We start from the raw sequence: 17573 nt of genomic DNA, 5'->3' as shown, positions 1-17573 counted from the left end.
ATGCAGAACTTCTAGAAAGTGATGTTTCATTTTCATTTCTGAATGTCCTTGTTCTTGTGAATTGATCTCTTGGATATTATCAGTACTCCTTGTGCACATCACAAACAGTTTGACAAGGCTGGGATTTAGCACACAGATTTATTTTTTTTTTTAAATAATTTAATTTTAAAAATTCCATGAAGTATAAAACACCAGGGGAAGACATTTAGTCAGTACAAAAATACATAAGTTACTTTCAGGTAGAAGTTCTATTAGCAGCTAGCACACAGAAGAAAATAATATGAAAGTCTTTGAGATATTTTGAGACTTTAAACTACAAGGTGTCGAAGTTTAAGATTGTGGTCCTACTTAAATATGCATTCAGTTGAGCACACCTGCATTGGTAGATTTATTTAATCCCCAATTATTTATTTACACAATGATGGCCCCTTTGGATTGAGTGGAATGACTTCATACATATATGCTCTGTCCCAGTTCAGCCTCTTTTGCTCAAAAAGAGTTTTGGGTTTTGTTCTTTTTAACAGACATGGTAATGGAAGGGTATAAGGAATGAAATAAGTTTATTCATTATTTGACATACAGTGCTAAGCCCTTTGAAGTAGAAGTTTTTGCTTTGACCTTTAGTGAATAACAGCCTGCCTAAATGAGATGGGTGTTTTTATTGTGACATCTCAGACTCCATAATGACACAGCTGCTGTCGAGCCTGACTCATCTCTGCACAGCACAGGTGAGCTTCCACTTAAACATACTAATGAGTTCATGCAATAATCACAGCAAAGACTATTTTGTGATTATCTAAGTGAAAGAAAGGGGTGTCAGAGATCCTGCTGTGCAGGAATTCAGATGAAACCACCATTTCCTTTCATATGTGTTATCAATAAAGATGCTACAGCACTGGAGAAGGCACCAAACTGAGCCAAGGGTGAGGTGATGCTGGGAGAAGGTCCACTGTCCTAAATCACCCCCTGTGCTGCATTGGGTTTGTGCATTTACCACTGTTTTCCTCAAATGTTCCTGCAGGGAAGGCTGACCCAAACAAGTGCCTTGGAAACCGAAAAGTGAAGAGATGTTTGTTCCTGCTGCCTTCAGGAGATGAGCTGTTTGTGAGAGATGCACACAAATACACCATGATAAACACTCTTTCTTGGTTTTCCCTCTGGATAAAACTATGCAGAAAAGCTAATTGTGTTAGCTAAAAAGCCACAATATTCACCTGAGTTTCTCATGCTGATATGTTTACAGACATCTGGACATTTGGCTTCCCAGTTCATTTAGTCAGGAAATATTTCAGGGATCATTTAAACGAAGAACAGAAAAACTTATTAAGGAAATGCTTTGAGAGGGGCAGAACCTGAACCTCTTTATACAAATTGGTTCTGTGCTGCTCTGAAGGAAAAATTAATTGTGCTGGTTTGTTTTGCATCATCTGAACTTCAGAAGGATGTGGAGGGCAGAGAGAAGGACCCATCTGGAAACAAAACAGTGTTATAAATCACAGCTGGATGCTGGATAAAACACTCCTATGACATCCACTGCAGGTTTCTCAAGGAAGGTCTGGGGAGCAGGACATTGTGCAGAAAAGCCATTTTTCCCATCCAAGGCAGGCAATTTGTCACAATTATAGAAAAGAAGCAGCACTTTACAGGACAAATAAAAACATTGCTCAACCAACAGCAACAGCAGGAAATAACAAACTTTAAATGACCATTTAAGCCAGGGTTTTATGTAAGGATGTATTTGCATCACTGCTGCCCAGCGCAATTTGTTTGCACCAAAATGTCACTGAGGTCTTCTGCTATCTACCTGCTTCTTTTACATGTCCCTGGAAGGTGCCACCAGGATTGGGGATTTTCCCTGCTGATAGGCATTCTGCTTGTTTTGTGGTAATTCAGGCCTCACAGTTGTCACTGCTTTCACAGTCTCTGTTTCCAGCACTTTGTGCTCAGCTTCCTGGCTCAGGTGCACTGAAACCCTAATCTTTGTTATCTTCTGGTGAGGCCCTTTGCAAACAGCATGTGTTTTATTCTAGGAACCAGTTGTATCCTGCATGCTAATTAATTTATTTGGACAAACACTCTGTAGATTGGTCAAGCTCAGGTTTCTTATCTTTCTTCCGCCTAGGTTTGGGAATTGTCCTCTGAAAGGTTTCTCATGGGGCTTCCCAGCACGCAGCTGTCTCACCTGCTTACAACTATGCTGATGTTTCCCCAGTGATGCCATGAGCATATGGTCACGTCTGGACTGTAGAGCCCCTCAAATGAGTATGGTTGGAGCCTGTGGCTTCTGCTCTGCTATGGTGTGACATGTTGCAAGCCCTCCATACCCCCATCCCGCCCCAAGCCCACTAAAAGCTGACTCCCTATCCCTCTCAGCCCCCTGCACCTGCTGGTGGGGATGGATCTCATGGCTGCACTAGCCAAAGCATGGCATTTCCAACCTCATTTTGAAAATAGCCCCAATCCAGATGTGCTGCATGATTCCCTTTGAATGTGTTTTTTGTAAGAATAGAAAAGCAATGACCATCAACAAAACTAAATCACTGATGTTTTTCATTCCGATAGGACTCTAATCCCTTGTAAGGGCACCCTAGAGCCATTAACAGTAATTTTAAATGAAATACACCTGTGCTGGGTCTAACTAATCAGTTGCTCAATTATACTGGCAGAAAGATATATTCCAATTACCAAAGTACTTTCAAGTGAATTAAGGCTGCTTTCTGTACCGGCTGTGGAAGTCACTCAATGTTCCCATGAATCCCTGCATGTTTACATTAAAAAAGCACACCATGATCTTTGGCAAAGGCACTCGGTCTAGGCTAGTTCAGCTTTTGAGCTTGATGCCATAAATACAATAGAAAAGCAGCCAACCGTTGCACAAGAAGCCAAGAATATCTTTCAATACTTTGTTTCCGTATCAGTAATTAATCCAAATGACACGGGAAAAGCTTTACAAATGTGAAGTAAGTTTAAAAGATGAAAGTGCAAATACCTTATTTACCATGTTTAATAAGCACAGTGTTTGTGTTAGAAATACAGTTCGTTTTTGAAGGAATGGATCAAGCCCAACTAACGAGAAAATGTTCTGAAGGGGAGTATGAACTGACTTTGCCACCTGCTCAGTTTTCACCTGTGCCATTTCCTTGCATCACTGAAGTTTCACCTCTTTAGGCAGGAGGCTCTGGACGGCCTGGCTCATGTCAGCACACATTCCATACGTCACTTTCTCAGTAGTTCACATTGAAGCCTTATCAATAATAAAGCCATAAAGATCCACTTCTCCAAACGCATGAGAATCATGTCCTGTAAGGTGCCTTAATACAATCAAGTAATGAAATGTGTCTTCACTCTTTCTGTTAAGAAACAGATGTTTCATCCCCTGAGAGTTTTCAATTTGGTGTTAACACACCAATGTTGTGTTAAACAGCAATTTAAGTATTTTTATATTTAAATGCTCACTGAAATGTCAAAAGCTATCAAGCCAGAACATTTGTTTCGCAGTTAGTTATTCCCTTATGCCAAGTAAAATGGGACACTGAGAAAATGAGTGATGAGATCTATTTTAGAGCTTAGTCTAGACCCCAAACTAGTGTATGTTCAGTCCTGCAGATCAGGGGATCTAAAGCCAAGGAGCCTGCATCTACAGGGGAAAGGGTAGAAAACTAATAGAAACCCCATCTCTTTTATTTTTAAAATAAAATCAGCGATGAACTATCATTTTTGGTGAACTATAAAAATACAGATATTCTCTATTTCCTCTTGTGCCTATTTGCTGTGCAGAGCTGGGCATCCGTGGCAGCTCCTACCACGCCTGCTTTCATGGTCCTCAGCAGGAACAGAAGGGAATCCAGCCACAAGTTCTGGCCCCAGGTGGAGCTGTTGCAGTGCAGCTGATATAGGCACAGGCCCATCCTGCCAGGCACAAGAGAGCAGCAGGGCAGGGCAGGTGTCTCCGGGTACCCACACACAACTGCCCCTGCACTTACCCACTTTTTGAAAGTCCCTGTGGTGCCGGGGAGTGTTGCAGGGCATGAGTGGTGACAGGGCCCATCACAGATGTTTCCTCTGGGTAACAGTTTATATTGTAATTGTTACACACCACACCTCAGGTCAGTTCTATATGCTTTAAGTAAGGGCACTAAGTTTCATCTCAGCTCTAACCCCTTGTTGCAGCCCCTCTCCTTCTCAGGCTTTTCCAGTAGGACTCATAAGTGGATTTGTCAGCCCAACTGCATCCCTTAGTCCCAAGGGGAACCTTGCCTTCTCCCTGGCCCCATCCTGCCTGGGACACCAGGATCTCAGCAAGGTGCAGGTCATGTTTGGTGACTGCAGGCTGAAGGTGGCTGATTCCTGAAAGCAGATTCCTCATCTCTCAAATCCTCAAGCAGGGAGAGCTGTGAAATAAAAGCTTCACCTACAAGCGGTTGTTCGAAAGCAACAAAAGCAAAAGCCTGTTTCTCCATCTGGTCCGGGTTGCTTTGCTTCCCAACTACCTCATTTTTATCTATGGCCACAGTATTGATGTTTTGTTTTCAGATATCTCTGATGTCCCCCCGAGCAGGGCTGTGGGCACACAGTGCCTGTGCAGAGGCAGCAGGCCCTCAGACTCCTCCCAGAGGAAGGCAGCCAGGGAGGCTCTGGGCAGCCCAGGGACTGGCAGGCAGGAGCGAGCAGCAGCCTGTGAGTGCCTGGGGCAGGCAGCTGGCAGGCAGCAGCCCTGGCTGCGGGAGCAGGACCCATCAGCCTTGGGTCTCCTGCAGCAGTTCTCTGCACTATTCAAACCCAAGCACACAGTGAAAAGGGAAAGAGTTTTATCAGCTGGCTGGTTTCATCTTTCTTGTTCAAGAAATGGAGTTTTTTTAAGTCAAGATCATTACAAAGCCTGATTGTTTCAGGGATATAAAAGTCTCCTGGGTTCTCCTTGTGAGCCTGCCCACCCGGTGATTTTCACGAAAAAGGACCTCATCACTGACATTTTGCCACACCAGGGTTGTGCTTCTTGATATCTAACATCCAAAGCTGTCATTTTCTTTTCCTCAAAAGCCACATCTTTGGAAACTTCCACATGACCAGGACAGCGGATGACATACTATTGCTTGCTATTCATATACCCATTGCTCACATTGTTAGGAACAATGTCCTCTACGTAAAGCATCCTCAGGGGTGAAATATTACTCTAAAATGCAGGTATGGGTAGAAGTGGAACCAAAGTTTATTACTTGGAAAAAAGAAAATGCTGAACCAGAGCACAAATTTAAAGAAATCAGTTTGTGTAGAAAGCATTTTTATTCTGAAAAACAGTTTTTCAAATTTCTGAAATACAGTGTAAAGTACAACATAGAATTATGTCTGCAAGTCACTTTATGCATGTCATGCTAGTTATTTACATGTAGATATATACAGAGTGCAGATAATTATTGAAACCACACTACAAAATAAACAGAGAGCTCAATAAGATAATTTAGTAGGGTTTTATTAAATATATAGTTATTGATTGTATATACTTTCCTATTAAAATACCATATAGTATCCAAAGTAACCCCTATAAACTCTAATACCTCCAAAGTTGTCATAAATATCATCAAAAACTGAAACTATGTGCCCTGCTCAGCTGCTTTGCCCTTTTCTCCAACAGAAACTCTTGTAGAGATAATGGTGCTGTCTTTAGTGCCAGAACTTTGATGACAATTCACAATAAAAAAATTGCAGAAAGCTCAGATGCAAAATAGCTTTCAGCTGAGGCATCCAAGGACTGAAGCACCATGCTCTATATTTAAGAAAACAAGGATAACTCAATGTCTTATTAAATACTGCCACACACAGGACAATTAAAAAACCGGTATGATCCTCAGTGACTAAATTAGTTTAGATACGAAGAACCGTATTAAAACAAAATAAAGCAAACTCCCAAAGCCCATGCAAAATCTTAACCCAAAAAGAAAGAGACTTCCCAATGGGTACAGGAACAGCCTAATTGACAGTCTGACTTCAGCATGAGCAGGAACTGGAAGGGCTGCTGCAACAGCAGCTGTCAGGGCTCTGTGACCAGGAAGAGAGAGACTCTCTCAAGCCTACAGCTTGATCTCTGGTTACTAAGTGATTCATACAGGGCATTCTGCTGAAATAAAGGACAATTTATGATAGATTATCCCATTAACAGAATATTCCATCTTCATTGTGGGGGCTTCTTGCCAGCAAACACTCACTATAAATTGTCAAAGGTCTGTCTTTGACTTCATTAGAGCTTTGATAGTTTCCACCACTGGAGAAGATCCACCCCAGTCTGGAGGATGTGCTACCCTATTAGGATTTCTCTTCTTGATGCTAAATCCAAAATTGCACAAACTTCTGCCTTAAGAAAAGGAATATAAAGAACAATGTACTTTTTTGTTTCATTATATATTCTGATGCAATCTTATTAAGTAGAAAATAGGTCAGGGGAGAAAAGTTTAAAAATCCAATTGCTGCCATACAGTGCTTTTTTTTGTTTGTAATAATCGTTCTGAATTGCAGAATTTTGCAACTTTTCCTCTACTATCACGTCTTTCCTAAAGGCACATTACAATTCAATCCAATTACAGACAAGAAATAGAGATTAGCACCAGAAAATATATAAAAGGAAAATAAGTTACTATTACTATCATAGAATAGCGCTGGTCAGCAAACCTGTGCATCTTTTTTTCCAGAAATAATTGTACAATGAACATTATAGATTAGTTAGGGAAATAGTGATAGCTATGGTTTAATTTAAGAGTTTTGTTACATATAAATCTAAATGCCAAAATATGGCAAGGACATTTTAATACTGAACAATTTAATACAAGGAATTACACACAAAAATTTTAATCTTTATCATAATTAATAAAAAGTGTGAATATAAAATATTAATATACTTTACATATTTATCATAAAATATATCAGTCCTTCACACTATTAATTTGATTCATGTTGTGCTGCAACATGTATCAAAAGGTTTAACAAAGAAAAAAACATGGCTAATTATTTGGTTTTATATGTTGTGGGTACAGACATTATATTCACAAGACAAACAGTAATCACAATGAGACTTTAGAACCTTGAGTTTTAAAGTCATATTTGGAAAAAAACCTGCTGCATCCTTTTAGAAAATATAATAATAATTATTTAAAAAAAAATTGAAACCTTTCCTTGTAGAGTGAATCTAACTTTCATGAAAAACATTAAATCAATACTATGAACTAATTTAGTTCAGATTGTCTAATTTTCTGGTAAGGCACTATCAAGATATTATATCTTCATTTAAATGTTATATGAATTTCTGATTCTTTGCTATTATCAGAAAGGATTTTTGGTCAGGCCCAAGAATATCATCATTAGAGAAGCCTTGGTGCTGCCCTCACCCCCATTTCAGTCCTCGCACCCCTAGTTACTTAACTTTCTGGTTCACTGTACAGCTTCTTGCAGAGATAAACTGCCTTTTGAAAGTCAGGGAAGAGCTGCAGCATCCAAAAACCAGCCTCGAGATTATACAGAAAGTGCTACTACATGTTGCAAAGAAGAGTAAAAGAAAAAACACAGAAGATTTCAAAAAAACGAAAACCCCTACTCCTGAAGAGTGAGTAAGTAAGAATGGGCATAACCTTTTTCAGATGGAAATGCCATTTTTAAGCTAAACTACTTAAAAATTATTTATGGTTAGTTCAGAAGAAGGGCCTGAAAAAGCTGCAGTCTTACAGAGGAAAATACAAATTTGTTTTGTGAGCAGCACATGAATGGAATCCAGTTTCTTATGAAGTTGTCTTCTGCAATCCAAATTTGTGTTTAATGTGAGATGAATGCATCAGAACAGATGAAACACTTCTCCCCTACTGGTTTCCTCCAAGTCTTTCTATAACCTTTCCCTCAGCACTTGCAGGCTCTTCTTGCTGAATCTCTAACTCAGCTTCGCATTTTTACAAAATATTTTATGAACTTGGCATCTTTGAGTCCTCTAGCTTGCACCCAGATCAGCTGGTTTCAAAACATAATATTGGAAACATATACAAGGGATGTGAAATTACGTAAGCTTAGGGGTTTATTTCTGCTTACTTTTAAATAAGGCTAAAACAAAGCAAGTAGGAGCAAACATTTTCTATTTCACCATTCCACAAGATTTCACAACAATTAAATTGCCCCTGAGAGGTATGAGGGGTCACCAAAGGATGTTCAATACAGATTTGCCAGTGACTCCCTGCAATAGGCAAAAGTTAAGATTTTTTCCCCAGACCACTGCATTTCTCTGCCTGTGTGATATGTGCTGGGTCTCCAGCCTCTGCTCAAAGCTCTACTTCCCTTTCTGCTCCTTTTTGCCTGCAACAGCACTTCTCCCAAGAAGGTCACCAGAGGTAAGCCTGTTGACAGCCTGCAGTTTTTCAACTGTGAAATACAGCAGAAGCACAACCAATCTCACGTTCATCTTCTCAGGGCAATGGCAGTTTCAAGCATAGCTTGCACTAAGAAAACTTGGCTTGCCTTAAAACAAAAAAACCACTTAATCAGGTTAGAAAAGACCTTTGCTGCTGGTGACATCTAGAACAACCCTTCATCACAATGCACTGGGCACAGTCTGGACTTAAGATGAAGAGAAGCATGGTTTAAGACTTAAGAAACTGTTTAGGGTGACTCAAGTCACTCAGTCACTAACTCAAGAAGTCTGTCCTCAACTGCCTGCAGTCAGCCTTGCCCAGACTCCTGCTCTGAAAAGCTAGACCATTTTTGGAAGGATGCTCTTTCAGCCTCTCTCCTTCCCTGATCACCACTTGATACTTAAATTAATGAAGAAAAGGATCCTGCAAGCTTCTGCCACTGGCCTGAATTCTAACAATTGCTCTGAAGAAATCATGCACTGTGATATATATATATATATATAAAAGTATATATATATATACTTATACATATAAGTAAAGAATGTTCTGATGTGCTTCTTTATGCTGGCACTAAGTCTGATTTTCCAATTAAAAAAAGAAAAAGGCTATGGAAAGAAAAAAGAAGCAGTTAAAAAACTGCTGATGTTTTTAGTCCTAACAGCAGTTCTTCCTTAAATTTTCTGGAAGTAGTGTACAACTTAGAAATCAACTGAAGATTTGTATGATGATTTCTGCTCCTTAAGAAAGAACTAAGCCTGGACAGGTCTATGAAACTAAGCCTAGATGGTTTTATAAATTCTCCTGGAAGGACTAATGTTGAAGAAATACTAATATAAAGGTTAAATATCCTCATTTTCAATCAGGCATGGTAAGTAGCCAAGCAAGCACTGCATGTTTTCCCTCAAGGTGTACAAGAAAGATGCTCAGACTGAGAAAGCTGCTAAATGTTTCTGGGATTTCTTTGACTTTGTTTTTTACCTCTTCAGTCCTACCAGAAGCAATCAATTGGTCTTTACAACACCTTTAAAAAGTAAGGATTTTTTATTCTGTGGAAGGAGAGAAATCTTTGTCAAATATTTTAGCAGAAGTCAGGAGAAATAATACTAAATACTTTTATTGCTACATGGAGCTTTCAGCATTCATAGCTTATAAAACTGGCTAGTTCACAGGCCACTTGTCTTATTTGCAAGGAAAAAAGTTGGAAAAAGAATCAGTTACAATTTATGTCAGGTCTCAAAACATACTGCTGTTTTTCACTGCTCACTTTTCAAGACTACCAATCAGTCCAGATTCAGCATCTCCTTGTTTTCTACAGATTTTGTTTTGGGATATACTAAGAATATCTTCCAGATGATGGGTATAATTGAAATAAAAGTTGTTAATATTATCTATACTGACAGAGGAAGAAAGAAATGAATCTAAGAAGTATTTGAATGAAACATTCATTAAACACATCACATTTTGAATGAGCACTTACTGCTCAGGCAGTGTATAAACTGATATTATCAGCTGCATAAATCCTCTAACATATTGTAATCTCAATGACTTAACAGAAGTTAAAACTTCTAATTTACAAAAAACTCATTTCTTATTTGAAATGATTAGGACTAATTTTAGAATCAAGTTTTCTAAGGGAGAATTCTGATCACAATAGAAACAGTACTTACATTATGAAAAAATCCACGATTTTCCATATTAAAAAACAGAGATTGTGAGAGATGTCATAGAGCGCATTGCCTCTAAATTTCACACTTCTGTGAGCAACATTCTCGGATCTGAAAGTCTGCAGCTAAATAGCAACTTTTTTTTTATTTTATTGCTCTAGTGTTCCTTACCCATAAAAGAAGAACAGAACAACCTCTTGCAAACAATGGAAGTTATTTAGGCAGAGTACCGTCTTCAGTACAGAAACTGTTAACTGTTTCATTACATTCTGTTCCATTGACAGGGAGCTGTGTAACCTGCAGCTGCAGCATCTGAAGGAAATCTACCACTCAGCTAAGGGGCTGATCCCATATCTGTGTCAGATAAAAATCACAGTGCTTATTATTTGTTACCATGGATACCATGAAGATATTGCTGTCCACTAAAGATTACTAGAGGAAGACAACATAATTCTCAGGAACTAGTCCTGTTTTGCCTTCATAAGTTGCCTTTAACCATCCTGGTTCCACTGATGGATACACTGCAAAAGAAAATACCCAACTAATTAGCACTTTTAAAAAAATCATATACATGCTTCATATATTTATTTAGATGGTATTTATTCAAGAGCAATTGAAAAATCAGGGCAAAACCTGAGAGCTTAAAATGGAATTATGCTCTCATTTTGTGGATACAGTTCAAGTTTTTTATAGGGTTTTTCAAAATATATAAATCAATGTAAAACATATCTTACCATTGGAAAATATCGCCCCCTGTGGGAAAGACAGCTCATGACTATGCTCAGCCTTACAGGAATACATGGCTTTTGCTTGCCTGAAAGAAAAAAATACAGGCTTGCAATAAATCAGATAACAATGAAAAATGTACAAAGAAATTATTAAAATCCGGGAAGTATAGGAATAAGAAGCTGCACAAATGCAGTATGATAGCGACCAGTTACACAGCAGTTCAGAAGAGTGGAATTATAGCAAATAATAACTTCAAGCTTACTGGAGTTAACAAGCATGTTATTGCAGAAAAGAGACTGATATCCTACTTAGATTTAAACAGGAATATAATTTGGAACTTTTAAAATGAAGTTGTCATTCAAATGAATGGAGCATTCTCTTTGAAGAAAGTCAGGCGCTACCTGAAGACAACTAAAAAGCGATCATCAAGTCATTAAAGGTCTAAGAACATGATTTGTGAGAAACTATCGCTGATTGGTCTACAGAGCAAAACATTACACAGAAGATAAATGCGAGACAAAAAAGGAATGATGATTCTGTCCCAGAGAAGGAGGACAGAAAAAGTCACGTCTTGGCTTCTAGCACCATAATTCTGCAAAGTACAAAATGAGGGTTTGAACATGAAGATGAAAATCAGGAGTTCTCTCTAGATTCCCGCACTTTACCAAATACATTTAATTTACACTCAGAACAATTTTATATGAGCCATCAGTTTTTCTGAATTTCTTAAAACCAGCTTATATAAAGAGCAGATGAACATGTTGATTATTTCACCTTTCTAAGATGTGATGGTGAATTGACCTAATATGTGACCTGTGGTGAAGTTTAGTATTTTCTGCATACTTTTGGAGAGTGTGTATGCAACTGACATGTAATCTATCATATCTTTCTACCAAAATAGTAAGATAACAGAGTTGTAAGTTAGATTAATTAACAGTGCTACATCATAAGCATTAGCATTATTCATCTGAATCTTTAAAAGAGTATGACAGTGAATGAACATCCAAATTTTGTATGTGTGGGCTTTCCAGAAGTGATTTCTCCCTCTGAAGAAAAAGTTTTTCTACTGGTTTTCTGAAACTGATTTACAACTGGACTAAATGGCATATTTTGCCTTCATCTTATGCGAGCAAATTACTCCTCAAGGATTATACTCTCAGGATGAGGTTTTCAGAGGAGACCAAACATTTTGAGTTATGCCCACAATATCCAAGGGCAGCTTATTTTCAGGATGTTGGAAACATTTCTAAATCTTAGTACTGTCATTCTGGTTACAACCCCCCAGCTAACTAGAACAGGATGAGCACTGGATCCCTGTTTGTCCCTTTTCTTAAATGTTAGCTTGCTCTCTGGCTGGCATAGACTGTTCTAAGTAGCACTTGTTCAAGACACCTTCTTTGGCACCTCCTGTTATGAATAACTTGCCATCTACAGTCAACAAGATGGGTGTGAAGATTCATTACTCTACATAATTATACATATTTATACATAATAATCTACATAAGATAGACTAAAATATACAGAGGGAGATTAGATGACTTTACTGATGGTCACACATAAACTAGACCTGAATTATTTAATCTCTTTTTTCCTCAAAGTCAACAAAGAGCACTACAGATGTTCTAGTTATACTGACTCAAATCTGTAACAGTATGTCGAAACAGCTACTGCCTGTTGTGGTGGGTTGATCCTGGCATAACTCCTTGTCATGCAAACCCAATACACCTGTGTGGCATAATCATGGATATTACACATAAAAAACAGCAGAGTAACTGTTAACAATAATTAACAGTTGCAATTAATGTAAGGTAATAGGTAGTAAATTTACTAAAGCACAGGGGTGATTTCAAGCCTGAATAATTTGGCTGTCAAGACAGGTGTCCATGCTAAGAATGGGACCCCTGAGTAATACTGTGACAAAAGACATTTCAGGCAATACTTAAATGTGAGGCAGAATTCAGTTAAACTTTAAATATGACATGTTGTTTCTATTGCCCTTAGAAGTTGTAAAGAAAATGAATGCAATTTTCTTCTATATTCTCTAATGCCTACTAAACTATTCTGTTTTCAACTTCCAATTTTACCTGATCTGAGTATGTAATTCCAAAGTAAAAACAAGATAAGAAAACATGGACTCTGCCTTAGAATGACAGAATCACAGAATTGTTAAGGTTGGAATAGACCTCTAAAATAATCTGTTCTGAAAAGAGAAAGCTTTTCAGCATTTGACCTTTAGACAGATAAAGAAACACAAGAAGTCAGTTTCCAAAAGCTAATGAATTACATGGACAGATTTAAATAAGGGACAGATTTAAGAATATTTACTCATAATTCTGGAGCAATTTTCAAGCCACTGGTTATTACTTCCGCACTTGATTTTAGATTATTTAAGTTCTCATACTATTTATTACTCAGTTCAACTCTATGCAGCTAGAAGCACTGACCATGAAAAGGGCTTGCAGGTTCTTGGCCATTTTGTTTGGAATTACGAAAATAGACGCTCTTACTTACGGTCTTAATGTTGTCCTCCCCACAAACAAGGCTGTTTGTTAAAAAGCATGTGATAACATCACATCATCTATTACAGTTCTCTTAAGATGATGTTAATAATCTGAGAAGAGTGTGATTTATGTTGTTTAGGGCGGAGAAAAAACAAAACAATTTCAGAAAATTATATTCCTATTTTCCTAGAAGTTCCTTCTTTCCATGACTTTACCAGATAGACTCCAGATAAGAAAAATGCATTTTCCATTCCTTAATTTCCATTATGTTTGTTTTGAGCCCATAATGATAAAAATACTAGCAGTCAAAGGATCAATAGTCACTAGATTATAAATTCTTTTGCTTGACTATATGCAGTCAACAATACCTGAGGCCCTAGTAATAATAATAATAATACTAGTATTAAGAACTATTTTGAGAGATATAAACAAACTTTAAAACTATGCTCCTGCCCTAATGAGTTTTTAGTCTAGCAAGACAAAGCCAGAAAGAGGAATGAATGAGGGAACACACGAATCTCTCTCAGATAAGTCATCAGTTAATATTATCCTACAGGAAGAAGAAAGGTTTATAGAGACCTGGAGATGGCAGATTTACAACCAAGTTTGAGCAGAAAGTAGTGGTCTGGCCTGCGCAAGGCGTTCCAGATGTTTAAATACAGCATGAAAATAAAAACAGAAAAATGATTGGAAAAGGATATTTAATCATATGTTTGGGAGGGAAGCATGGGTCTAGAGGGCTTCATAATGTCAGTCTATTCCTACTGAAGTCCCATCCTAGCACCTAGAGACCTTGCTGAAGAGTAAAGCCATTCATTGTCACCTACTCTTCCTTCCCATTTCTCTAATGAAAATTCTTCTTCTTGCGATGCAGTTTCTTACTTCAGGAGACTTGTCTTTCTGTATATCTCTAAATCCAAGTCAAGAAAATGCAGAGTCAGGGATTATGTGTATATCTGTACAGAAGCTGCAATAAAGAGATGTCAGGGCTGACTAAGAGTGTTATCTAACTGCAATATTTTTGAAAATAGTAAGGAAACTCCTTCACCTCTTTCAAGTGCACACCAGATTAGCAACAGAGATTGGTCCCAGTGTACACAGTATTTTAATACCACAGTGAGGGAGACTTGAACAATAATAAATTTCTAGTTATTTTAGCAGGGTAAATTACCCTTGCATGGAGTCCGGCACTGCCTTAACTTGGATATTTCTGGTATCAAACCAGGTAGCTTAAAAATACATTGTCTTACACTCTGCCTCGCATATACTCATTGGATACTAGTTATGAACACAGGAGACTTTTCTACTGGGTGGATCAAGATGTAATTACCACAATTTCTACATACTTCAGGGGAAGAAAACCAACAAAACACTAAAAAAAGACTAGCCCAAGTTTTTAAATCAGCCTTCATAACATGCAGGTAAATAAAAGCTGGCTCTGAACTGCAAAATCATGCTCAGACTTATGGAGGACTGTAAGAACAGCTGAGCTACTTCTGATTTCTTCCTCATCTTGCCTGCTGACCTCTCATTTTCCATTCTCCTTGTTACTGTTGTTCTTTTATCCTCTTAGGAAAGCTTAAGTAGAGGACCTATTCAGCCTTTCAGTATTTTTGGCTTTGTTATCTGCTCTCCATATCCATTATCAAACTGCTACATTTTTCCTTTGTCAGATTTTTGCTTCTTACATGCTTTTTATATACAGATACAGGTGGCACAGGCTCTCAGGGAACAACAGGGGAGAGCTTGCAAGAAGGAAGTAATACAAAGGAAGAGAAGGAACAGCGTTGGAGGTGAAATGATGCAGGAGTGGTGAAGCAGTCATTGCTTTCGGCTTAAGGCACTGGCTTAAGAGCATCCCAGTCCCTTCATTTATACCTTTCTCCCTTAAATTATTGCCCTGCTCTTTTCATATGCCTTGCCACCCCTGCCACCCTCTTTTTTGGTCATCTTAGAGTTCACGTACTACACAAAATAAGAACAGCCTTGATTCCTATAAGCTGCTTTTCTCACAAAATCAGTGGGCTTTTCTCTCCCCTGCTAGTTCTGTCAAGAGGACAGCCACATTCCACGGCCACACATCTCAGCATGTTGGCATCTTCCTTCACATCTGTGCTACTTGAGGTTACTACTTTTGGATTCATGCATTGACATCTTGTTTTCATTCCTCAACAGTTCAAAAAAGTTCCTGATGCAAAGGAGGTTAACAAAAACCTGCAATCTGTCTCAAAGAACTTGAAAAGCAGGAAGAGGGGAAAAAAAGAGACAGCCTTTTTCCCACATCCATTTATAAGATTATTTGCTTTAGTTTATTAATTGTAATTGGGCTAGTAATGTATAGAAGATACTTCTTCCTAGACAAACCCTTATCAGAACATTCTAAATTCCTTTAATATTAGAATGAATCAAATCCAACAAATAAATGTGAACCTTTGAAGCCATCAAAACAGAAAGGATTTTACGGAATGTTAAATGGTATGAAGTGCTTACCGTCCTGAAGAAACTTGTTTAAGTGAACCAGCACTTTCAAACAACTGTGCTCTTGCAGCCACTCTGAAAATGAAAGTACCACCTTGCTTTATACTTCAGCCATTAATTAAATACACAAACTATTTACACTTTTAACCATCCAAAGACATGGCCATATTTTAAAAAATTGTTTTAATTATTCACTTATAGAAAGAGAGGAAATTCAAAAGCTGAATTTACATCCCTATTCAGCAGAATTCTTAAGGGCATAACCTAATTGGGACCACTGACTTCCCCATGCTCTAGTTCCTTGCTGAGTCACCAATAGAAACCTCAACATCCTATGTTTATATTGGAAATGCTTTTACTGACAGTCTGTCACTACCATGCTGGAACTCTAAGCTGTGCAGGATTCTCTGTTTAAGTAAGACACAATAGTCTGTTAAATGACTACTATGATCTCTTTCAGTTTAAAAAGTGGAGAGACTGAATGATGTCCTGCAGTATTTGGAGAATTTCTTGGTGCTCTGCAGATCTGGAAATCACTTGTTCATGGGGACAGAGATATCCAGGTCAAAGTCAGAATTACAGTAGAGACTTTGAAGTCTTCCAAAAGCACTGAGAAACACTGTTAACCCAAATCTCAACAAAGTAAATTATAACCTATATTGCTCAGAACTATCCTCCTGTCAGCATAAACCTCCCACCTTCCAAACCCCAGCTGTTAAAAATCAACTATTTAACATGCAGAAACTGAAGAAATTTCAGAGCAGATTTTTTTTTTAATTATCCTTCCTCTAATTTTGGATACAAATAAAATCTGATGGTCTTCTTGATGTAACAGCATGGTCAGTAAGTAGCATTTCTGCTCCTTGAAACAATAAATCCCAGAAGAGCCAGAGATAATAATAATCACTTTCCAAGGATACATTTCCACCTTATCTGTAGTCTAAGGTCAATGGCAATCTTTCAACTGACTTCCACAGACTTTGTGCTGTCTCCTTTGTTTACAATTTTAACAAAACTACATAACTAATTCACAAATACAGCAACATTAAAATCAAGTATTCATGGATGCTTTTTCAACTACTTATGTACCTCTCTGGAATCACTTTATAGTAGACAATACTGTAACAACACAAATCTCCAAAGGGCCATAATGACTTACACAGATCCCGGTCTTTGATAGCCATTACTTGATGCAGTATCTAATCTTAATCTCCTGCACATTTTGGGAGGCAAATCAGGGTTTGGTGGAGCCTTTAATGTATCTTTGGTATCTGTTGAAGATAAGCTCTGTATAGATCCACTGCAACTTTTGTTTCCTAAAGAAAACAATCAAATTATAGGAATTATTAAAGCTAATTTGAAACTGTTTTACAATACGTGTAACATGCAAAGCAAAGGTTTTGATCTTGGTTTTTTCTTTTCTTTTTTTTTAGGAGTCAAAAAAGTTAGAGAAACTACTTACTAAGAGAGAAGAAACAGCCTTCCAGGCACTAAGCCAGGGGAGAAGAACCAACAGCAAGAATCAAGAAATTATATTAAAATGTAGAAGGCTAAAAAATTACATTGCAATTAAATGGCAAGATAGTACAGTCACTAAAAAGTGACAATAAAAAGATTTCTAAAGTACTACACTGCATAAAATTGTAGAAAAAAATCATGTAGGAAGGGTTCTCAGGAAATCATCTCATCAAAGCAGCAACCACTATGAAACCATACCACATTAATTGGTGGAATTAATATTTCAGTATGCAGAGAAGCTTCATGCAGTTTAAAAAGGATACTTAGGAATGAATGACCATGACTTACCTAAAACAATTCCT

General features: G+C 37.8%; 1 protein-coding gene across 1 annotated transcript in view; it reads right to left on the bottom strand.

Moving 5' to 3' along the window:
• Positions 1–7144: 7144 nt before the first annotated feature.
• ARHGAP42 (Rho GTPase activating protein 42) overlaps positions 7145–17573 on the bottom strand; it is a 145789-nt gene continuing 135360 nt past the window's right edge. Inside the window, exons 21-24 of the mRNA XM_050333943.1 lie at positions 16913–17069; positions 15766–15828; positions 10780–10859; positions 7145–10566 (exon numbers count right to left, since the gene is read on the bottom strand). Of these exons, the coding sequence (XP_050189900.1) occupies positions 10478–10566; positions 10780–10859; positions 15766–15828; positions 16913–17069 (389 nt within the window). The 3' untranslated portion in view covers positions 7145–10477. The remainder of the gene's footprint in view (positions 10567–10779; positions 10860–15765; positions 15829–16912; positions 17070–17573) is intronic.

Source organism: Myiozetetes cayanensis, unplaced genomic scaffold (assembly GCF_022539395.1).
Source record: "Myiozetetes cayanensis isolate MyiCay16 unplaced genomic scaffold, myiCay2020 scf5-8, whole genome shotgun sequence".
Lineage (NCBI taxonomy): Eukaryota > Metazoa > Chordata > Aves > Passeriformes > Tyrannidae > Myiozetetes > Myiozetetes cayanensis.
This window is presented reverse-complemented; position numbering and strand designations above follow the sequence as displayed.